Here is a 25,288-nt window from a genome sequence, read left to right on the forward strand (position 1 = left end):
CATTCCACACAGTCAAAGGCCTTGGCAACATCTAATGACAAAGCAATTGTTGGAGCGCTTGAGTCCTGGACAGCACACTATATGTTGATCAGCCTTCTAAGGTTATCTGAGCTATAAGGGTGGGGGATAAAGCCAGTCTGATCCAGGTTGATGATACTACCAATGAGCGTAGACAATCTGTTTGAATGCACCTTTGCTAAGATCTTTTCATCATAATTAATAAAAATTACTCGGATCAAGTGGATCTTTCCCTTTTTTGTGGATAAGAGAGATAATTGCTGTATGCATGGAAGAGAGCAAAGATGCAACTTTATATGCATCATTACATAACTCCATCAAAATTGGAGAATTAATTATCTGACACTTTGTATAAAAGTCAGAAGGGAGGCCATCTAACCCAGGAGACTTGTTAGAAGGCGTATGAGAGATCTCTTCAACCTTAAGCGGTGCATATAAATCATCTCTATCCTTATCTTGAGTTGTGGTAAATTCAGGTCTGCAAAAAAGCAATCAAACTTTTGTTTGTCCAGTATGCTCTGTGATATATAAAGGGTGTTGTAGAAGACTCTAAACTCCTCATTTATCTGCTTTGACGAGGTAGAAATTGTACACTTTTGCAACCGTATGCCAGCTATATGGTTCCTACTGTTTTGCTACTTCAGTCTGTATGTCAGCAAGCGGCCAGGTTTTTCACCCATCTCCCAATAAGATTGATTAATGTGGAACGGTGAATTATCAAGCTTTTTTATGATATAATCTATTAAGCTTATATTTAGTAGCAATTATCTTGTTTAACATAGTTGTGTCTCTGTTTTGGGAGTATGAAGTGTCTAGCAGCTGAAGCTCACACTGTAGTTCGGTGGAGTGTAGATTGGCAGTCCTTTTCTTGAATGAAGCATAGGATATAATCCTCCCCTCAATTCGAGATAGTACTTTCCTGTCTCTTGTTAGTTTGCTCAAAAAGAGACATCTAATCACTATTCATTTAGATGAATATGCTATATTTTAACAGAGACCTGTTCAAGCACCATATGCAGCTCCTAAGAGTCCGTAAAAACTGGGAAAGGCATCTGAACACTGGAGCATGGTCCTAAATGACTATATTACCTATTGTAGACCTGAGAGAGATATCCACTAGCAACTGTGAGATTAGGAAGTAATCAATCCTAGTGTAAACATTGTGGGTGGGAGAAAGAAAGAATAGTCCTTCCCACCTGGGTGTATTGAGCTTGAAATATAATTTAAGCCTAAACCCTAGTTGGTAGTCTTATTGCAGCTGCTGATTTACTCTCCAGACTATTTCTAGGCTGAGACCTGTCCATATCCTTGTCTAGAATCTGGTTAAAATCACCCACCAATAATATTGGGATGTCACCCAGTTCTAAGAGAGTTTGAGAAACAAATTGGGCCTGTTTGCATTAGGTGCATATATATTCCAGAGAACAACTGAACGACCATCTGAATCAGTTAGCGGTTAGTTTCAGTAAAGTTCATGGCCTTATGTATGAGAATAGATACTCCCCTGCTTTGGCCTGTACCCGGGCTAGAGAAAGCCTTTCCCACCAAAGAGCATTTTAGTTTTTCTGGTTCCTTTTTATTCAGATGTGTCTCCTGGACAAAATCTATATCCAATTTAGAAGACTTAAGATATGCTAACGTTTTTATTTTTCTTGTTTATATGGTTAAGCCTTTAAGGTTCCAGTTAGCTCATTTTAATTAAGCTATGTTGGTCATTGAGAAGTCATAATAAGCGAATGTGTAACAACCTATACAGTATACAAGTATTACAGTGGTGTAGATCTCCATGGCAATAAAGAAAAACAAACCTAAGAAAAAGCATAAAAAAGTATGTGTGTAGAACTAAGTAGACTTCCAGCCAAACCTAAGGCTCTGGGGAGAAACAACACAAACCAACACATAGATGGGATTGATGAACTTGACAGTTACCCAAACTGTAATACCTTTTTGGGACATAGTTAGCATTTTATTTACAAAAATTCAAGGCTCTGTCACACACAAGGCTATTGTGCTTTGTCGCCGCTTACTGGCAAACGATAGTAACGTATTGAATTGACACTTCATGTTCAAATAGAGCCAATCAGAGGAAATGTGATTGGAAGAATCATTTTAATCTGAAGGCCCTTAAAAAATGAAAAACAAATTGCCTACGGAGAATGAACTCGATCCCCCTCGATTGTAGATCCGTTTTACTTGTTTGAATGCCATCCTCCAGTCGTTAACTCATTTAGAATAGTCTGGGAAGAACATAATTGTAGATCCCTGCCATGTCACCTGTCTCTTCTCTCTCGCTGCTCTTTCAACCGATAATGTAGCAATGATGGGCGGCGAACGGCGTCCCTCTTTCATCTCTCTTCTGGGCGGGCCTGTGGGGACTCTATGTGCCCTCTGAATCTCAAATGGCCTCTCAAACTGGCATTCCAGCATATTCAGGATTTCCCTCCGTAAGAACTGTATCATGTCTTTGTTTTCTGCCATGTTCTGTTATCCAAATTATCAACCAGGTCTTGTAATTTTTGCAATTCCTTCTGGATTCTACCCAACCTTTCATTGTGACGGCGCCAAACTCCAATGTTGCAACACGGTCCTCTGCTTCGCTTACGCGGGTGGTCAGTGTATCGATTTCCCCTTCTATTTCCTTCATCGTGGTCTTGATTTCTGACGTGTCTTGTTCAATATTTTGGGTGGACAAACTAATTTCTCTGATATTGGAGGTAAGAAAGGTCAGGGTGGGCTCGCAAGTTGCAGTGCCTGGTGTAGCTGGCCTACCAAATTTCTATCAGCATGTTAAATGTGCAATCAGAGGGAGAAAAACTCTGGACCACCTTTACCCCACCACCTTTATTCCACACACTGGCCCATAGGCAGCCTCCATTTTCTTGCTAAGCTTGGATGGTTTTGTCTGCAGGGAATCCTTTACGAGCTGTGATTTGCGGCTGTCCCGGTTAGACATTTGTTCTTTTTGGTTGTAACAAAATTTGCCTTTGACTTGTATGAGTATAACTATGCCCCAAAATGGGTAAGTATCATTGCCAAAACCAATTTACTGTTGTGTTCGATGGAGCTCCTCAACTACACAGCCTTCCTCGCCAAGAGCACACGTGACCTCTTCCACAGTAATGCTTTCACTGGGGCTGTTTGAACCTTTTTGGGTGGCAGGTGGCCTAGCGGTTAGAGCGTTGGGCCTGTAGAAAGATTCCCAGTTCAAAACCCTGAACCGACGAGCTGAAAAACCTGTCGTTCCAGCCTTGAGCAAGGCAGTTAACCGCCTATTACAGCCCCTTGCACCTCTCTTATTCAGAGGGATGGGTTAAAAGAGAAGGTCAAGTTTCGATTGGACTTTGTGTGCAATGATAAAAAAAAACATTTATGTATTGTCCGTTTTGTCATATTTTCCATTGTCTTATTTTGCATTCAAATCCCCCACTCCTAACTCATGTTTTTTTTAAATCTAATTTAAAGTACATGACCAACAGTATGTAGACACCTGCTCGTCAAACATCTCATTCCGAAATCATATGGAGTTAGTCCCCCCTTTGCTGCTACAACAGCATCCACTCTTCTGGGAAGGCTTTCCACTAGATGTTGCTTCCATTCAGCCACAAGAGCATTAGTGAGGTCTGGCACTGATGTTGGGCAATTAGGCCTGGCTTGCAGTCGGCGTTCCAATTCATCCCAAAGGTGTTAGATGGGGTTGAGGTCAGGACTCTGTGCAGGCCAGTCAAGTTCTTCAACACCGATCTTGACAAACCATTTCTGTATGGACCTCGCTTTGTCATGCTGAAACAGGAACGGCCTTCCCCAAACTGTTGCCACAAAATTGGAAGCACAGAATCGTCTAGAATGTCATTGTATGCTGTAGCGTTAATATTTCCTTTCACTGGAACTAAGGGGCCTAGACCGAACCATGAAAAACAGACCCAGACCATTATTCCTCCTCCACCAAACTTTAGACTTGGCACCATGCATTGGGGCAGGTAGTGTTCTCCTGACATCCGCCAAACCCAGATTGGTCCGTTAGACTGCCAGGTGGTGAAGTGTGATTCATCACTCCAGAGAACATGTTTCCACCACTCCAGAGTCCAATGGCAGTGAGGTTTACACTACTCCAGCCGACGCTTGGCATTGCACACGGTGATCTTAGGTTTGTGTGCTGGTGCTCAGCCATGGAAAACCATTCCATGAAGCTCCCTACGAACAGTTCTTGTGCTGGCGTTGCTTCCAGAGGCAGTTTGGTAGTGAGTGTTGCAACCGAGGACAGACTATTTTTACGAGCTTCACACTCGGTAGTCCTGTTCTGTGAGCTTGTGTGGCCTACCACTTCACTGCTGAGTCGTTGTTGCTCCTAAACGTTTCCACATCACAATAACATCACTTAGAGATGACCGGGTCAGCTCTAGCAGGGCAGAAATTTGACGAACTGACCTGTTGAAAAGGTTGCATCCTATGACGGTGCCACGTTAAAAGTTACTGAGCTCTTGAGTAAGACCATTCTACTGTCAATGTTTATCTATGGAGATTGCATGGTTTGTGGCTGATTTTATACACCTGTCAGCAACGGGTGTCGCTGAAATAACCAAATCCACTAATTTGAAGGGGTGTCCAAATACTTTTGTATATATAGTGTATCTGAAATCTTATCTAAGAGTAGTTTGTGGTCATATCGTGACTCATCTGAGTTTATGACCATGCCCATGCAGAAATCTTATTGGCATAATACAAAAATCACCATCAGAATCCATCTGTTTCAGCTAGAGATTTCTGTTGTGCATGGGCTGCGTCTCAATCTAACACATCCGCTGATGTCGGCCTTCTGCTTCTGCGGTGGCAGGTGGCAACTGTGTTTGTCAGACCAGGACACATCCCAAAAATCAGTCTTCGCATGAAAACGTTTGTGGGGTACAAACGATTTGGGCTAGGAACTATGACCCCACCCCGAGACTCTCACAAATACAAATGTGTTCTCCGTTTTGCTCATGAGACTCATCTGAAGGTAACCCAGTACAGACCGGTAAAAAATAAATGAAAAAAGGAATAGGCTTTTTTGGACCCCCCCCCCCCCCAAGACTTAGAATCTTAGGGGTAGGGGAATTACTAGCCACATGTCAGAGAGTGAGACGGTTGTTTTGTGCTTCGTTTGGTTTCCATCTGTTTCTGATATCGGTAATTTCCTCACACTTTATCACTTCTTTATTACCAGGGAAACCACAGACGGGTTCTGCGTCCCAAATGGCACTGCATTCCCTATTTAGGGCACTACTTTTGACCAGGGCTCTCGTCAAAAGCATTGGAGTTCTGACACTTCTCTTCTTAATTCTAGAATCTCTACCACGGAAATGGGAAAAATAAAGTATGGGTTAGGTTCGTGCCAGCCGAGGCCAATTAGCCATGGTATTTATTTGTGGTTGGAGGCTTGACATGACTCATGGAATGGGATGGGTTTTGTCAAAAGGAATCAAAGAAAATATTATTCCTATTGGATAAACAGACGTTCAGCTGGCTTTTATCTACTCCAGAACATTCTCCCTTTGAAGGAAAAACCAAAACAATGCTTCTGTAGCTGTAGCTTCATGGAGATGACGTTACTTCTGTGTTAGGTTAGATTGCCAAGTTAGTTATCTTAGCGTGCGGTACCTAGGCCTACATGGAAGGGCAACAAATCTCTCTTTTGGACAAAATAAAAAAATAGATGATAAATGGCCTGTGCTGTGAGGTGTTCTTTACTTGTCTTTTATAAACCCCTAGCCCGTAAAAGGAACCCCACGTGGCCCGTAAAAGTCACAGGGCTCCCTGAACTGGTCTGGGGTTCTCTGCAACTCCTCTATGAAGTATATAGTATCTGCTTAGTGCAGGAGAGGGACCTCACAGAAAACAGCCCTGATTTCCTGTACGTCCTCCCACCCCAGTAGGTTAGGCTATGAGCTGGAACTTGGTAGCCTCACACAATTCCAACTCCATCATCAAGTTTGCTGACGACTCGACAGTAGTAGGCCTGAGTTCCAACCATGACGAGACAGTCTACAGGGAGAAGGTAGGCACTCTGATGGTGTGGTGCCAGGTAAACAACCTCTCCCTTAACGTTAGCAAAACAAAAGAGCTGATTGTGAACTTCAGGAGGAACCAGGCTGGACACGCCCCCATCCTCATCAACAGGGCCGCCATAGAGACGGTCAATAACTTCAAATTCCTCGGCTTACACATCTCAGAGTAGCTGAAATGGTCTAACCACACAGACAACGTAGTGACTAAGGCACGACAGCTACTCTTCAATCTCAGGATGCTGAAGAAATGTGTCCTGTCCACGAGGGCCCTCACAGTGTTCTACAGGAGCACCATCGACAGCATACTGTCGGGCTGCCTCACAGCCTGGTACAGCAACTCCACCGCCGCGGATAGCAAGGCTTTTCAGAGGGTGATACGTGCAGCCGAAAACACCATTGGCTGCACACTGTCTGCCCACCAGGACATCTACAACACCAGGTGTCTCAGGAAGGCCAAGAAGATCATCAATGACCCCAGCCACCCAAGCCATGCCCTGTTCTCCCCTCTTCAATCACACAGATGCAGGCAGTACAGGAGCATCATGGCAAAAACTGAAAGACTGGCCAATAGTTTCTACCATCAGACCATCAGGCTGCTGAATAGCCACCACTAGTCAGCTACCTGCTCCACCCTCCCCCTGCTACTCCCCCTATGGACATCCACCCAAACTAATTTGTACTTTTTATTTCACTTGGTCCCCACACCATCTCAATGGTCATGCAGCTCCCCCTATGGTCACTCCCCCCACCCCCTCAACAGTCTTTACTCTGCCTCCACCCTACTGGAAATTGTATTATTCATCACTGCCGCATTTGTTATTATGTATATAGTGCTATTTCTATATTATTATTTTTTTTACCATTTTCATTATTTTATTTCACTTAGTCCTGCATGTTGAAGCTCAAAGCCCAAGATTTTAAGTGTACTCTGCAATCACACCTGCGACCCTCGACATGTGACTATTAAACACTCTGAATCTGAATCTCCCCCTGCCCCAGACCCAGCTTGAGATCTTGCTACAGTGGACTAGGACCTGGAACACTGTCTGTGTGACTGACATGACAGGCTCCACAAAACTACAACATTCACCGTTTGTACACTGTGTTGATTGCAGCAAGTTGAATATGAATAGGAACCTTTCACAATATACGGTATAATAACTCAAATAAAGCCAATTCCCAATAATTATGTATAGGTGTCATATTCTTTATTTATTACAGCATCTTCCATCACTATTCCCTCTCAGAACGACCAGGTGAAACCTGAGATCACATGTTTTTAGTTTTACTACAGTGGGGACTGGCTTTATGTGTCCTTTGCTGTGATGTTGTTGCCCTGTCAGAACCAGAGAGGCCCTTTATTCAGAACCTGTCTGACAGAGAGGTGGGATGTGTCTGGGCTTGTCCTGGGCACACAGCCAAATCCGCCTCAAAGCCACTTGGCCATATTTTATAGTCATTCTTTATTTGGAAATATCAAAGGCATCGCTCTGGTCTGTTTGTACAGGTGACTTGTGTTAAAATCCACTGACCAACTGCTAAGCGTCAGCTCTCACTTTGTCAGTTTCTCAGCTGAAGAGAGGAATGCACAACTAATCATGAGGCAGCAGTAGTGTAGTGGAGGGTATACATAGGTATATGCTTTATACCCAATTATTTTTCAGTGGGCCTTGCGTATACTCACTCCTTAATCTCCACTGATACATATCAAAGTAGTGTAGTGGAGGTATACGCTGTATCAATTAATAGGGCTGATGGAACAGATCAGAATGTTTAGCTTAAAATGTTGATAAACTATTATTTCTTCACTGTTCTAAAATGCGCACCGCACACGCAAACGGTTTCATGGACAGAGATGGAAATACACGTTAGAAAGAGGGGGATTTAAAGATTCAACAACTATCATGGGTTGCTAATATGACTAGGATAATGTCTTTGGTTGTTAGACACATGAAAGAAAGTTGAAATAAAACCAATAGAGCAGAACGCATATGAGCAAGTCTTTATACAAAATAAGTGGCTCCATGTTTCTATGGTGGGATTTTGACTCTAGGCTACTTTGAAGCAAGGTAAGACATGCCTCATAATATGAAGTAACATTTCCAGGTTTCAAACAATTAAGGAACAGGAAAAATATAACGAGGCTAATGACAGACCTAACTGTCTTCTGGTAGATGGAAAGGCATTCCCAGAAACCTTCTGTTTTCAATGGTAACTAGCTACAAAGTAGCCTATGCCTACGTACCTGTCAGAATGATATCATGAATATTTGCATTAATCCAGTGGCCATTTATTTTGCAAACTCCATCTCATGTGCTACAGAAACACGGCTAATCAAACAATAATGCTAGGTGCCTGCACACTTGTGGTTTAAGCATTGTTATGGATTTAGAACATACAATTTTGTTGTTTTTCTGATTAAAAAAGTGTGACTTTGAGAACAAAAACCTGAAAAAAATTGTGGGAAATCTAATGCTGTGAATTCCTGACTCAGTTGAACTGTTTCAATAGTAGGCCTACTATTAGCCGACTTTCACAGTACAGCTTGGGTTGACCTGACTGTGAAAGACCAATATGGGATTTATCATGTTAAAGTCATTCAGAGCACATGTCACTGTTTGTCATTGAGCTTTTCACACAGTGCGCCTTTCCTTTGGATGTTTTTTATGTGAGTATACCCACTTCTCCAGGCAGCACTACACCACTGTGAGGCAGAAGAACAAGAGAAGCAGATCTGGGTTCAAATACTATTATAAATCATTTAAAATACTTTACCAAATCAAATGGATTTATATAGCCCTTTGAACATCAGCTGATATCTCAAAGTGCTGTACAGAAACCCAGCCTAAAACCCCAAACAGCAAGCAATGCAGGTGTAGAAGCACGGTGGCTAGGAAAAACTCCCTAGAAAGGCCAAAACCTAGGAAGAAACCTAGAGAGGAACACGGCCATGAGGGGTGGCCAGTCCTCTTCTGGCTGTGCCGGGTGGAGATTATAAAAGAACATAGCCAAGATGTTCAAATGTTAATAAATGACCAGCATGGTCAAATAATAATAATCACAGGCAGAACAGTTGAAACTGGAGCAGCAGCAAGGCCAGGTGGACTGGGGAAAGCAAGGAGTCATCATGCCAGGTAGTCCTGAGGCATGGTCCTAGGGATCAGGTCCTCTGAGAGAGAGAGAGAAAGAAAGAGAATTAGAGAGAGCACACTTAAATTCACACAGGACACTGGATAAGACAGGAGAAGTACTCCAGATATAACAAACTGACCCTAGCCCCCCGACACATAAACTACTGCAGCATAAATACTGGAGGCTGAGACGGGAGGGGTCAGGAGACACTGTGGCCCCATCCGATGATACCCCCAGACAGGGCCAAACAGGAAGGATATAACCCCACCAACTTTGCCAAAGCACAGCCCCCACACCACGAGAGGGATATCTTCAACCACCAACTTACCACCCTGAGACAAGGCCGAGTATAGCCCACAAAGATCTCCGCCACGGCACAACCCAAGGGGGGGCGCCAACCCAGACAGGAAGATCACATCAGTGACTCAACCCACTCAAGTGCTTGATTAAGCTTGCCTGGCTTAATGGACTAATAGAATCGTCCCCAAACTGAAAACCCCACCCATCTGGCACCAGGCAGGCTGGAGCAATTGCTCAAAGTATTTTAAAGGATTTCAAATAGTATTTCAACACAGGTTTTGTCACGTTCTGACCTTTATTTCCTTTGTTTTGTCTTTATTTAGTATGGTCAGGGCGTGAGTTGGGTGGGCAGTCTATGTTTGTTTGTTCTATATTTTGGGTATTTCTATGTTTGGCCTAGTATGGTTCTCAATCAGAGGCAGGTGTCATTAGTTGTCTCTGATTGAGAATCATACTTAGGTAGCCTGGGTTTCACTGTGTGTTTGTGGGTGATTGTTCCTGTCTCTGTACCAGCAACAGATAGGACGGTTTGGGGTTTTCACATTTCTTGTTTTTGTAAGTTTGTTTGTTTGTTTGTTTGTTTGTTTGTTTGTTCGTTCATGTTAAGTGATTTATTAAAACATGAATCAAAGTAACCACGCTGCGCTTTGGTCCGCCTCTCTGTCAATGGAAGAAATCCCTTACAGATTTGATGAGAAGAGATGTTTAGGTGCTCTGAGCTCCCTGGTATTTGATATGCAACAGTTGAGTCTGAGAGCAAGAAGAGTTGTGCTTTAGGAGACCACCACTAGAGAGAGATCACATTGTTATTGAAAGTAGTAAATGTTTTACTGATTTCTTAATTTATTATTACGGCTAGGGGCCATTTTTTTGGTGCTACATTTACACTAACCTTTATATTTCTCGCTCTCTTGCTCGCTCGCTCTCTTTCTTTCTCTCTCTCTCTCCCTCCCCCTACCCCCCTCTATTTATCTCTCTTTCTCTCTGTCTCTCATAGCGTAGCACAGAAGGGTTCTGGAAGTCTGTGGCCCGTCATGTCCCCAGGGAGCCCAGTGAGATGAGGATCCTCAACCCTTACTTCATCCAGGAGGCTGCCTTCAGGTTCATCGGCCTGCCTCACAACAACGGACAGATGGGGAGAGGGGTGAGAGAATGGGAAACTCACTGCTGTTTTCCGTCATAGGATATGATGGCGGAAATATTATGTTTAAAAAAATTACGATCAGCATAGAAAAACACACAAACAGGTCAGGAGCCCTTAAAATGACTGCTATCCATATCTGCATCCTAAAACAAGAAGTACATAATACAAGAAAGTATAAGGACTTCTTGCTTGAATGATTTCAGTTACATATTTGATATTTCATGATATTAAGAAAACATGGTGTTCAGTCTGCCTTCGAGTCAAAGGGGGCATATGTTAAACAATAAACATGTTTTCACTATGGCTTGAAAACATACCTAAATTCAGGGATGGAAGGTGTCGCTGTACTCCTAATTATCCCATTATCGAAACCGCAAAATAGAGAAGATTGAAATACTGTTTGTTTTTCATTAAACTGCCTTTTTTCATCAGCATGCTAGGCTAGCTAATGCTAAAGCATCCCATTAAATTCTACAACACTTCCAGCAGGAACTTTAGATTAGGATTGGCTGTGTCAGGTAGGAGACCTGAGCCAACTCCTCGTGCTTACTGTGGGGAGCGTGTAACTGGTCAGGCACTGTGTTATGCAGAGATGCGCACGGTGTCTCCAGGCTTCCCGTGCTCCTCCAGAGCCCAGTACACCCTGTTCCTGCTCCTCGCACTCGCCCTGAGGTGCGTGTCCCCAGCCCGGTACCACCAGTGCCGGCACCACACACCAGGCCTACAGTGTGCCTCGGCATTCCGGAGCGTCCGGCGACAGTACCCAGTCCGGAGCGTCCGGCGACAGTACCCAGTCCGGAGCGTCCGGCGACAGTACCCAGTCCGGAGCGTCCGGCGACAGTACCCAGTCCGGAGCGTCCGGCGACAGTACCCAGTCCGGAGCGTCCGGCGACGGGCCATAGTCCGGGGTCTCCGGCGACGGGCCATAGTCCGGAACATCCGGCGATGATCCACGCAGCGAGGGTACCCAGCCCGGGGCCTACGGCGAGGATCTGCAGTCCAGAGCCTCCGACGATGATCTGCAGTCCAGAGCCTCCGACAATGATCTGCAGTCCAGAGCCTCCGACGATGATCCACGGGTCGGTGCTACAAGAGCGGACTTGGACCCGCCACCGAGGTTAGATGCCCACCCAGACCCGCCACCGAGGCGGGATGCCCACCCAGACACGCCACAGAGCCGCCACCGAGGTTAGATGCCCACCCAGACCCGCCACCGAGGCGGGATGCCCACCCAGACACGCCACAGAGCCGCCACTGAGGTTAGATGCCCACCCAGACCCGCCACCGAGGTTAGATGCCCACCCAGACACGCCACAGAGCCGCCACCGAGGTTAGATGCCCACCCAGACCCGCCACCGAGGCGGGATGCCCACCCAGACACGCCACAGACCCGCCACCGAGGTTAGATGCCCACCCAGACCCGCCACCGAGGCGGGATGCCCACCCAGACACGCCACAGAGCCGCCACCGAGGTTAGATGACCACCCAGACCCGCCACCGAGGTTAGATGCCCACCCAGACCCGCCACCGAGGTTAGATGCCCACCCAGACCCGCCACCGAGGTTAGATGCCCACCCAGACACGCCACAGAGCCGCCACCGAGGTTAGATGCCCACCCAGACCCGCCACCGAGGCAGGATGCCCACCCAGACACGCCACAGAGCCGCCACCGAGGTTAGATGCCCACCCAGACCCGCCACCGAGGCGGGATGCCCACCCAGACACGCCACAGACCCGCCACCGAGGTTAGATGCCCACCCAGACCCGCCACCGAGGTTAGATGCCCACCCAGACCCGCCACCGAGGTTAGATGCCCACCCAGACCCGCCACAGAGCCGCCACCAAGGTTAGATGCCCACCCAGACCCGCCACCGAGGCGGGATGCCCACCCAGACACGCCACAGACCCGCCACCGAGGTTAGATGCCCACCCAGACCCTCCCATATAGGTTTAGGTTTGCGGCCCCCACCTTTGGGGGGGAGGGGGGGTACTGTCACGCCCTGACAAAGTTATCTTTGTGTTCCTTATTTTGTTTAGGTCAGGGTGTGACGAGAGTGATGTGTTTTCCACCTGTCTATGGTTTTTGTATGTTTATGTGGTTTATACAGTCTAGGTGTTTTTATGTCTATGGTTGCCTTGGTTGGTTCTCAATCAGAGGCAGCTGTTTATCCTTGTCTCTGATTGGGGACCATATTTAGGCAGCCATATGCCTTGGAAAGTTTGTGGGTTATTGTCTGTGTAGTTGCCTGTGTCTGCACTCATTGTTCATAGTTTCACGTTAGTTTTGGTTAGTTTGTTTAAGTGTTCTTCCTTCATTAAAAGAATAATGTATTCTAATCACGCTGCGCTTTCTTCTCCTCTTTACGACGAACGTGACAAATCAACCATTACATTTTTTTAAATGAATATTGAGTTTACAATAACTCCTTTACAACAGGTTTATAAGTACATTATTAATAATTTACAAATTGTGAACATTCTATGATCAAATACCTTATTAATGATCATATAAATACTTGAAAATAGTGTTCTAAATGTGTATTTAGAGATTGCTTATTGACATTTACATATTTGGGAATAATTATTAATAAATTGTAAGTAAACTCTTTACAAACTGTTTTGAAATTGTTTATTTTAAGGGACCTTAATATAAAGTGTTACCAGTCCAAGTAACAGATTGGAATAGTGTCGATGTTATTTATGTGACCCACCACTTGGATTCGTTTCTATGTAGCAACATTTGATAAAAGTAGAGACTGCAATTGAGGAACAATGGGAAAGTAATTCTGCTTTGAAAGTTGATAAACTTGTAACCCCACTTTTGTGAAAATGGACGTGAATGTTCTGATACATGTACTGCTCTTCTTTGTCAACACCCTTTCAGCATCGTTCACACCCACTTAAGCCTTAGCCCCACCCATCTCTTTAATCATAGTGTAGTAAACAACCAAAGATTTCAAGACTAAAGGTGGTGAAAGTTGTTGTAAAAATACACTTTACCTAGACCTTGGCCTATATCCTAATCTGACTGGTGCACGTCATGTTTAACTTCACAATTCTGTCTCTGGTAAACACACACTATATTCAATAAAATCTAAGTTTATTTGTTACTTGCATAGTGGCGTCTTTTGTTTAGACATGTAGGTAGCTAAACCATAATCCCAACTCTAATGCCCCGTTCAATACAACTAGGAACTCTGAAAAGAACTAGCTCTGGCTGGGAAAAATTGATTTGAACAGTTATCTAACTCGGGAATTCCACTCTGGCTTCTTTCTAGAACTCTGACTTTCTGACCTGAAGATCACTGTCGCGATTTGACCTCGTATTTTGCAGAGTTCCTAATTGTTTTGAACGCAGAAATAATACCATGCATGAATCTGCAGGTAGCTCAAGCTAACCAACTAGGTTCAATGTTACCTAGCTAATATAAAGCTATAACTAGCAATGCAAATGGCTTTCTGAGCTACGAATAATATTACTACACAGATCATACATGTAACCATAGCTAGCGAGCCAGCTAACTTTAGCTAGCTAACCGTATGCTTTAACTTGCAATGAAAACGACTTTCTGACCAAATTAGAAATGTATATCTGAAAGTGTAGCTAGACTCTTACTTGTATACATGGATGAACGCTTCTCCCTACTTGTCTTGGATACCATGGTTGCCCTTAGTTTGAAGATGTCATCCAGAGACAGGTGTTTTATACAACATCCTCCTGTTCTCTTTTGGACTCTCTCCATATTTGGCAATCACCTCTCTGCTTCCACCGGGCATTCCACTGATTTCAAAACTCGGTCAACTTCTTCCATGACAACGACACTGTCATCAGAGGACTACAATTTCTGGTTCAATGAAAATGTTTTTACCTAAATCAGGGATTTCCTCATTGTCTGATTCATTTTCAGAGTCAGAGAGAGTCAGTATGGCACGATCGTCCTCCAGAAAGTAGTCCATCATCGCTTTTTCCCACTGATAGCGCTATTAACTTCAGGGCAGCAATGTTGAGCGGAGTAGCAAAACTTTTCCCTTTTTTTTTTAAACAAAGGTCGAAAGGATTATCCACACATACTGAGCAGCTCATGTTATAGACTGCTACATGGCGAACCCAATCCGAAATCATCTCTCGGCATGTTCAGCCCGTCCATTATCTCAGCCAATCATGGCTAGTGGGAAGGTTCCTGTATTTTTCTGTGGCTTAACCAACTAGGTTCATAATTTAACAATGTTATTCGTATTTACAGATGGCATACACATTTGTTATTAAGGCACACATGTTCCAGAAGGCCTTTCTGCCAAAAAACACATTTTGATTAAAAAAATAAAACGTTCAAATGCCTCTCCTGTGTGGTAGTGACATGCGACATACGCCTGCCTACCTTCTTGAAACGGGTCACAAATTTGAGTAGCATAAGATGAAATAATTGATCAAAGTACCTGCAAATACATAGATATTGAAATAAACAATTCAGAAGATCAACCTGTATTAGAGCATGTTAGGAAATATGATAATGATGGGCGTGGTTTTTGGTTCAACTCTGATAACTTAACACCAACATTGGGGTTATTTTACACCACTGAGTGTTAATTTAACTCTTGAATCAACACTAGAAATGTTACACTGAAAAATCAGCACAAGTAACACTGACCAGTTTGCTGTGTGCTATGAAAGGGACCCATCTGCAAGCTCCCATACATTCAAGAACCTTTTAGAATTCTGAAGAACCGTAGATGCCACATCAAGAACACCCCACTGAACTGAAAGGTTCTTTATTGTGCAAGAGTTCTCCAAGAGCTCAGGAAGAACCATTTCAGAACCAGAACCCTTCTGTCCTGTTTTCAGTGTACCCTAACACACTACAGACATACAACAGCCCCTCCAGGTGCCTTAGTTGGCTCTGCTCTGCTCTGGGCGCTCCAGATGTCTCAGCAGCAATGAGTCAGAACACAAACTAATACTGTTTACTGTTAGAGTCCCGTTTGGATGTCAGCACTACTGGAACTAATATGGGCCAATGCCATGCCTCCAATCCCAGGAATTCAAAGATAATGTACACAAATTTTGTTCATTGATGTTCTTAAATCTTTAAGAGCTATGCTGCAAGGGGTCATCAAAATCAAGCTCAGAATTGTGTAGTTTGTGATACCCCCTCCTGACGGAATGTTGTCATGGAAGTGTGAATTGAGGCATTAATAATCAAGATGTGAATACTAGTGAACAGCAGAACAGTGTGCACACAATACAGTCCTGTTCATCCACACCCAGTAGAGAGACGTGGCTGAGAGCCGTAGAGAGAGCAAGGACTTGAGAAGCATCAACCTGAGCTGGAGATGTACTGTAGAGGCTATAGAGCTAGTTGGACCTTTTTATCAACCAGTAGCTTTTCAATAGCTGCTAGAGAAGATACCCTTCCTTGTTTTAACATCCACACCTATAGAGGGCCATGGAGGGAGCATGGACCTAGGCTGGAGATGTAGTGTAGAGGCTAGAGGTGGTTGGTTTTAATCAGCCACCATGCAGTACGCCCGCTGCTATGGTAGCAGGATTAGCCATGTCTGTCATACACAGAGCTACACTGATAAGCCTTTCGGTATTAGCCTGCCTGGCCACAGGGCTGTTGACCTGCTGCCTACAGCCTGGCACAGGGTCTGCCACAGGGTGTCTGTCAGAGGGAGAGTGGAGACCTTCAGCACCACAGATACACCTGCAGCAACTCCCTCAAACACCCAGACAGCTGATAAGTTCACTTCGTTCCTAGTGGGATGTCCAGCTATCTCAAGCAGCAAAGTTCAAGCAGCACAGAGAGAGGGGGAGAGTGAGAGAGTGACGGGGGAAGAGAGAGAGGACGTTTTCCTTTCTCTCACCAGCTTTGTTAACAAAATAAATTGCCATTGTTTCCTTAATCTAAATGTGCCATGACTAGGTCTTTCAAAGTTCCATTCCATGTGTTCTGTTTTGGTAACCTTTTACATTTCCCTTTAGTTACCCCATGTTCTATTCCTCCAATAGTTCTACTGCCATTCTGTCCTGTTTCAGGGAATATTTGTCTTCTCTTCTGTGTTTTCCAGAATATTCCGACCCTGGGGACGGTTGCCATAACAATGGCCCTCCATAACTGTGATGAGGTAGCCGTGGCTGGATTTGGCTATGACATGAGCACCCCTCACGCCCCCCTACACTACTACGAGAAGATCAGGATGGCAGCCATCAAAGAGGTACCACAGTCGTCACGACTGACGCCAGCCATTTACCACTCTTAAGGTTCAGATTGGGGCCTTGACACACATCATGGAACAAAAATGTCATGTAAATTGTAAAACAATGCCTTCATCTGACCATGAGGTCACACTGACCTAAAGCAGAAGGTTTGTTTAGGTTTTTAGCAGAGCCCTGTTCAAATAATGGAAGCTGAAAGAGGGGCATGTGTACTGTATGCTGTCAGTCTGATGGGTAACTATGGATGAGGTTTGTGTCATCCTTACCCAGCAACTCACCGCTCACCTACATGTTCACACACACGCGCACACACACACACACACTCCATACTGCATCAAAGTGAGAAGAACTGATGGCTTAGTTTGGTGCCAATGTCAAAATAACTCCATTAAGAGAAGTGTTTATAAACGTCTTGTAAAACAGGAGGGACATTTAGAGACAAACTGACCTGAATATTTGAACCATGCACTGTAATTCTAAACTATTTCCAATGAAACCCGAGTCATTCTTTCTAGAGACTTTACTGTGTAGTGAACAGGTGTCGGATGGATGTTTGGCTATATCTAGAGAGACTCAGATCTGCTTTAAGTCCACTCACTCAGACTTAGACTTGTGTGAGGTGAGGTGTTAGTCTCTGTGAAAGGGGTAGGTTGACCTGAAAGATACAGAAAGACAACCTTGTAGGGAATCACAGTTGTTCATGTCATGAATACTATAAAGATCTTTATCTCATCCTTGGTTGCAGTGATTCATTCCTGAAGTGAGTCATTCAATCCCTCATTCCAGAAGGCTATCCTACTAAGTTTGTGAAAGCGTTATGACAAGTTTAGATTTTGAAAGGGTTAAGTTGTGAAAGGGATGGTTCATGAAAGAGTTAGGTTGATCTGAAAGAGACACACACAACCTTGTATGTCACCTGACTGTGTGTTGCCGTGGTATCGTCTGTTCTCTGAACCCTTAGTTACCGGAACAGAACAGGAACATCCATCCATCCATCCGCCCACTCAAAGTCAACAGCTATGAACCATACAGCCAGGGCTGTGTTGGTATGTTAGCATTCCCTGCTAAGCGTGTGTCTCTGTCTCCCTTTAAACTGTCTACCAACATCCTCTCTGTTTAGCTTGGCTAGTTTACTTCTCTGCAGGGGAAGTTTACACTGACCTTTCTCTCCTTATTTAATACCCTTCTCCAAGAGTCCTGTGGTTTCTCTCTAATGTTCATCGTGTTACTTCCCAGTTCCCACCACCACACGGGAGGCGAGATGTGGAGTAGGATGTGGAGTAGGATGTGGAGTAGCGTGTGGAGTAGGATGTGGAGTAGCGTGTGGAGTAGCATGTGGAGTAGCGTGTGGAGTAGGATGTGGAGTAGCATGTGGAGTAGCATGTGGAGTAGGATGTGGAGTAGCGTGTGGAGTAGCGTGTGGAGTAGCGTGTGGAGTAGGGTGTGGAGTAGGGTGTGGAGTAGGGTGTGGAGTAGTATATGGAGTAGGATGTGGAGTAGGGTGGAGTAAGATGTGGAGTAAGATGTGGAGTAAGATGTGGAGTAAGATGAGGAGTAAGATGAGGAGTTAGATGGGTAATGGAAGTCAGGTGTAGAGGAGCCTGTGGGTGCTGGTGTTTGAAGAGGGGCAGGACCACAAGCACAATAGCAAGTGTGTCGCAAGTGGCACCCTATTCCCTACAGTACACTACTTTTTACCAGACCCCTAAGGGCCCTGCTCAAAAGTAGTGCACTATATAGGGAATCTAGTGCCACTTGGGACACAGACACTTGTCCCAGTGTCTGGAAGGTCCATCTGATCCCTTCATTATGTACACAGCACTCTGCCTGGTCATAAATCACTCTTTACTAAGGAATGTCAGAGCCCAGAGGGGCTGGTCTGGTCCCTCCATGGCTGACATGTGATCACCCCCAGCACATACACCACGACTCCCCAACCAGGTCAGTGTGCGCTCTCTTCCATTTGCAGCGACACAAACCTGTCTCAGCCCCTCCTCCAACCCCCTTGCATGTATAATTGGGAGCTGTGGTAGTACAGTATTCTCTTTCTGGGTGACCCAGTCCAGGGCCAGTGTGAAGCTGTCAATCCAAGACGACCGCTGGGCCTCACACTCAAAGACCTTTGGGTCTGTGCCTGTAGAACGGCTCGGTCCAGCAGGCTAAGCTCCCTCTGAATGGATCACACACAGCCAGGTCCTGAACAGATACAACTGTTCAATCATCTATCACCGTAGTCTCCTCATAATGACACCAGCATTAGTCACTAAGACTAAATGAAGCAAGACTGAACAAATATCCTATAGATATTATTGAGAAATCAAGTGCCTGGAATCCTGCATTCTTCTAACATATTATGCTTAGGTGTGTTTTGTTCCGTCTGTCTAATCTCTGCCTGAAGGATTTCCTAACTTTTTAGAGGGAAGCCCTGGGTGGGGAGGAGGGAGTGTGAAGCGCTGAGAGAGAGAGAGAGAGAGGGTGGGGAGGAGGGAGTGAAGCGCTGAGAGAGCGCTGAGAGAGAGAGAGAGAGAGAGAGAGAGAGAGAGGGTGGGGAGTGTGAAGTGCTGAGAGAGAGAGGGTGGGGAGGAGGGAGTGTGAAGCTCTGAGAGAGAGAGAGAGAGAGAGAGAGAGAGAGTGTCAGAGGAGCAGGTGAAAGCATGTGGAGCCCTAGTCAATCCCCTCCTCGCTCTTCTGAGCTGTCAGTCACTCAGCTGTCCCTACAGGCTCCAAACATGAACCAACTCTACCTGAGATAGCCAGTCTAGCCTACAGCACTCTCTTTTAGCATGGTTCTACAGATAACGTGTCCTGCAAACAATGGAACACGTATGGCAGTTATATAGGATAGTGGGGTAAAGGGTGGGGTTTGAGACACGCTATAGATATTGCCTTTGAACTGCATGACAACAGCTCTTAGGGATGGGTCGCTCCTGTAAAGTAGTGGTCATGGTTGATACTACAGGTGTTTTGAACAAGTCTGTAATGACACTAGTTTCCCCACCATAAATGTCCGTCATATACCGGCATCCCCAAACTCAGATCTTTGACCACAGACGTTGCTATTTTGAGCGGTGAATGGTTTTCACATTTCGCTTGTAAAGCCATGACAAGAGTTATCTCTTTCTGTCTCTTATCTTTTGTATCCAACAGCCCACAATAAAGTGGTTTACACCCCATGTCTAGTGACCCACGTTGTACAGTCAGTCGTCTGGTATTGTCTCTCCCTCTCATCCCCTGTATTTAAGGGGCAGCTCCGTAAGTGAAGAAAGCTCCTTTAAAAAGACAATAGTTTCACTGTCAACCTCAATAGTCTGTTTACTTTAGGTCTTCTTCTATGTTACTATTGTACCTCTGGCATTTACCTCCACTGATCTCTGTGATCAAAAGTTGAAAGTAAGAAATGTGGAAGCAACAGCTTTGACATCCTCCCTGCCTCCCTTCCCAAAGAATGAGGCTTTTTACCTGCATCTCCTGTAAAGTACCTACCGTTTTCCTCTGTTCCTCTGTCCACTCCCACTCCTGTTATTCTGCATCTCCTCTCCTCTACCATTCTCTCCTCTGTACTCCTCTATCCTCCCCCCATCCCCCTCTCTCCACACCTCTCCTCCCTGTCTGTCTCCTATTCACAGTCCTGGACTCACAACATTTCTAAGGAGAAGGAGTTCCTGATTAAGCTGGTGAAGGCTGGGGTTATACAGGACTTGACCAATGGGATCTGTGGCTCAGGATGCTGATGACAACATCCAGCCAATCCCAGGTCACAGAGAGAGAGATAGAGGAGAAACACGGAGGCAGCATTGTGAAGTGCTGCTCTGTTCCCCCAACCAAACCCTAACCCTGGCTGAGCCACACTGTATTCAGGAAAGAAGGCTGGTGAATGGTTCTGAAGGGTTTCTCGCTCTGACAGAGGAGAACTGTGGTAAATGGCATAATCCCTGCACTACACTGGAGAGAGAGAACTACAACATTGTAGAATTCTCTAGAAAACCGAGAGCTAGAACTCTCTAGGAACACTGAGAGCTACACACTATTCTGTTTCAGGGTTTGCTGCAGTGTGACATTACAGTTTGATGAAAAGATGGACAGACAATCTGGACATAATGGGTTGTGCCAAGAATACGTCTGGAGAAGGATAAAGGACATGCCTCTACTCATACTTCTACAGTATACCTGAATGTATTCTGTCACCACGTACGCATCACTGTTATATATTTATTTTCATCTCTTGTAATGGCAGCATTGCCCTCTATCTGGGCTCAGTCGAAAAGGTTTCCAGACAGGTAGCAAATAATGCACATACATATTCTGCTTCTAATGTATCTGGAAGTGGAAGGAAGGGCCGGTGCTCATGGTGTAGAAGCCCTCCACACCTTCCCCCCTTTAAGATATGTTTTTAAATGATTTACCTTGAGAGATTACTTTGTTCCCCTCTGTCTTTTTTTAAATGCAGAAAACAAAGGGAAAAAAAGGGGGGGGTGGGGAGTGACCGACCCCCCTCACTGGATAAACATGTTTTATTTTCACAGAAGCACTGAGCTTTGTGTCGTCTTCAGTTCATCAGTGTGCTTCCCAAACACTCATCTGTCCTGGATCACGTCTCAGACTGTTACTCTGGTCTTAATGCTGTTGTATTTGTCTATAGGGCTCTGGTCAAACATTGTGCACTATATAGGGAATAGGGTGCAATTGGGATGCATACTTTATTTCAAGTCTGCATGGCCTGCAAACATAATCAGTGTTACTACTTACTACTGTCAGTTGTTGTTTAAACAATTGAGGTTTATCAATTTTAAATGTCTTGTTTTATTTCTTTGTTAATTTTTGCCAAAATGGATTGTATTTTGTTAAGCAATAATATATGGTGTCTTAACCGTTGTTCTCTGTTCAGCCACATATTATCTTATTTTCTACTCATATGCACAAGCCAAAGCACTTGAATTTCTCATCGCTCATACACATCGGTGGAGGCTGCAGAGGGGAACGCCTCATAGTAATGGCTGGAATTGTTTCAACCACATGGAAACCATATGCCTGATACCATCCCATTGACTCCATTCAGTCATTACTATGAGCCGTCCTCCCTTCAGCAGCCTCCACTGACACACAGGCACTACATACACTATGGAGCGTCGTGCATCAAGATGGTTTGACAAATGAAATAAAGCAGATTATAACTCTGTCCCTTGTCATTTTATGAAATGCAAACAACTGGAGAGAGGTAATGAAATGTGTTTATATATTCCTGTTTTTTATGTTTAATTGGATATTTTATCTACTGTTGTCTTCCCTAAACTTTTTTTTTTGCATTTAAAAAGCATCTATTTGATATTGCAACACAGCAATGTCTAACAGTGTTGTTGTCTAATGCCATGTTGTTTAGATACAGTATATGTTTGTGTTTAGAAGTTTTCCACCCACCCATCCATGTATTCCAGTAGTGGATACACCTTATCAGAAAGATCATCTCAGCTTTTCTTGTCCTACTAAGTGGCATCAACAAACAGTCAGTGTTTATGAGAGAGTGCTGGTAAACATGGTCAATGTAACTGGTGGGGCTGAGTCATCATTGTGTTGTGAGCTGGGTTCAAATACTATTACTACTATTACTACTTTCAGTCTATCAGCGTTTGCTCTAGCTTCCCTGGAGTGCCAGTTCGGTAGGTTTTGCAGATTTTTTGACTATTCAATTGGTCCATTAAGTCAGGGAAGATCAATCAAGCATGATAAAATAGTTGAGATGGTTTCGAATAGCATCTGAATCCAGGTCTGCTGCTTTCTTGGGTGGGTTCTTGCAGGATATTTGTGGGGAAAAGGTCAAGGACAGGGAATGTTCTATGTTCCACACATTGGAGACTGCCAACAACAGAACAGTATCCTGGGAACAGATTACTGACCATCTTAACTCTTTGGGACTAACCACTGGTGTGTGTGTGTGTGTGTGTGTGTGTGTGTGTGTGTGTGTGTGTGTGTGTGTGTGTGTGTGTGTGTGTGTGTGTGTGTGTGTGTGTGTGTGTGTGTGTGTGTGTGTGTGTGTGTGTGTGTGTGTGTGTGTGTGTGTGTGTGTGTGCAAGCGGAAATTTGTTTTGCCATGGTTACTATTGCGTTGTAACTATAGCTTTTTTGTAATGAGTCAGAGGTGTTACCAAGCTTGTATTGCCTTCAGCCAGGAGGGAGAGTCCAACCCAACCATTTGGTCTGCAAGTTAGATCAGGTTAGTTAGAGAGAGCTGTGGCTCAGACAGGTTAGACAGCTGTGGCACCATAACACCAGTCCAACAGGGACTCAATTTATCTCACCTCTGTAGTGAGAAACAGGAGAAGCCGGGAGAGGCTGAAGTCTGCTGAAAGCTAGAGTTTGCTGTTCCAAAAGGAATGTCTGTTCACTTCTGTTGGACTTAGGAGTGCTGCCTTAATGGCTAAAATAGTTATTGAGGGCCACCCTGACACAACACTAGGGTTGCGTCCCAAATGGCACCCTTTTCCTTATATAGTGTACTGCTTTTGACCAGAGTCCTATGGGTGCCGTTTGAGACAGAGACGACTTCAGTTTATTAAAGTGATTTCACCTCATATGACATTCTTCTGCTGTGAGTCATGAAAGAGAGACTTCAAAGATTTCACGTGGATAGAGAAATCAATGTAGTGTGTGGACGTTTATCTCATTACAGACTTGGCTCTAAGGCTATGGTTATAGTTTGAGTCCACGCTTAGAAGACTGTCAAAGGTGCAGGGTGACTGGGGTCAATGTCAGGATTATTGTTGCTCTGGTCCAGAGCGTTACATGCTTCTTAAAGAAGGCATGTAAACGCCCTGGACCAAAGCTAGGGTTATTGCTGCTAGTAAAAAGGTTGGTTTTGAGTCCAAGCCTGAGCTACAGTATATGGATAAGGTCAGGGATAGGTGTTACATATACAGTGCATCTGGAAAGTATTCAGACCCCTTGACTTGTTCTACATTTTGTTACATTACAGCCCTATTCTAAAATGTATTAAATTGTTGTTTTTTCCCCTCATCAATCTACACATAATACCCCATAATGACAAAGCAAAAACAGGTTTTTAGAAATGTGCAAATGTATATATAAAAACTCTGGAAATATCACATTTGCATAAGTATTCAGGCCCTTTACTCAGTACTTTGTTGAAGCACCATTGGCAGCGATTACAGCCTCGAGTCTTCTTGGGTATGACGCTACAAGCTTGACACACCTTTATTTGGGGAGTTTCACCCAATCTTCTCTGCAGATCCTCTCAAGCTCTGTCAGGTTGGATGGGGAGAGTAGGAGCACATCTATGTCCAGGTCTCTTCAGAGATGTTAGCTGCTTTGGCAGCAGCTAATGGGGATCCATAATGAATTAAAACACAAAGGACATCCAGAGACTTGTCCCAAAGCCACTCCTGCGTTGTCTTGGCTGTGTGCTCTGGGTCATTTTCCTGTTGGAAGGTGAACCTTCGCCCCAGTCTGAGGTCCTATGTGCTCTGGAGCAGGTTTTCATCAAGGATCTCTCTGTTCTTTGCTCCGTTCCTCTTTCCCTCGATCATGACTAGTCTCCCGGTCCCTGCCGCTGAAAAACATCCCCACAGCATGATGCTGCCACCAAATCAAATCTAATTTATTTATATAGCCCTCCGTACATCAGCTGATATATCAAAGTGCTGTACAGAAACCCAGCCTAAAACCCAAAACAGCAAGCAATGCAGGTGTAGAAGCACGGTGGCTAGGAAAAACTCCCTTGAAAGGCCAAAACCTAGGAAGAAACCTAGAGAGGAACCAGGCTATGTGGTGTGGCCAGTCCTCTTCTGGCTGTGCCTGCTTCACCGTAGGGATGGTGCCAGGTTTTCTCTAGACGTGACGCTTGACATTTAGGCCAAAGAGTTCAATCTTGGTTTCATCAGACCAGAGAATCTTGTTTCTCATGAGGAAGAGTCTTAGGTGTTCCAAACATATTCCATTTAAGAATGATAGAGGCCACTGTGTTTGAGGCGACCTTCAATGCTGCAGAAATGTTTTGGTACCCTTCCCCAGATCTGTGCCTTGACATAATCCTGTCTCGGAGCTCTAAGGACAATTCCTTCTAAATCATGGCTTGGTTTTTGTTCTGACATGCACTGTCAACTGTGGGAGCTTATATAGACAGGTGTGTTTTCCAAATCATGTCCAACCAATTGAATTTACCACGTGTACTCCAATCAGGTTGTAGAAACATCTTAAGGATGATCAAGGGAAACAGGATGCACCTCAGTTCAATTTAGAGTCTCATAGCAAAGGGTCTGAATACTGTAAATAATGTATTTCTGTTTTTTATTTGAATACATTTGAAAAAATGTCCAAAAACCTGTTTTCACTTTGTCATTATTTTAGAATAAGGCTGTAATGTAACAAAATGTGGAAAAAGACAAGGGGTCTGAATACTTTCCGAATGCATTGTATACTGAACAA

The 25,288-nt window shown here is 44.5% G+C and overlaps 1 protein-coding gene across 2 annotated transcripts in view; it reads left to right on the plus strand.

Annotated features, from left to right (window-relative positions):
* Window positions 1-22,026, plus strand: part of LOC135513083 (CMP-N-acetylneuraminate-beta-1,4-galactoside alpha-2,3-sialyltransferase-like) — a 76,705-nt gene extending 54,679 nt beyond the window's left edge. For both annotated transcript variants that reach the window (XM_064935777.1, XM_064935776.1), the window contains exons 9-11: window positions 10,489-10,635; window positions 16,705-16,851; window positions 20,479-22,026. In XM_064935777.1, coding sequence (XP_064791849.1) covers window positions 10,489-10,635; window positions 16,705-16,851; window positions 20,479-20,583 — 399 coding nt within the window. In that variant the 3' untranslated portion in view covers window positions 20,584-22,026. The remainder of the gene's footprint in view (window positions 1-10,488; window positions 10,636-16,704; window positions 16,852-20,478) is intronic.
* Window positions 22,027-25,288: the final 3,262 nt, after the last annotated feature.

This window comes from Oncorhynchus masou, chromosome 24 (genome assembly GCF_036934945.1).
Source record: "Oncorhynchus masou masou isolate Uvic2021 chromosome 24, UVic_Omas_1.1, whole genome shotgun sequence".
Lineage (NCBI taxonomy): Eukaryota > Metazoa > Chordata > Actinopteri > Salmoniformes > Salmonidae > Oncorhynchus > Oncorhynchus masou.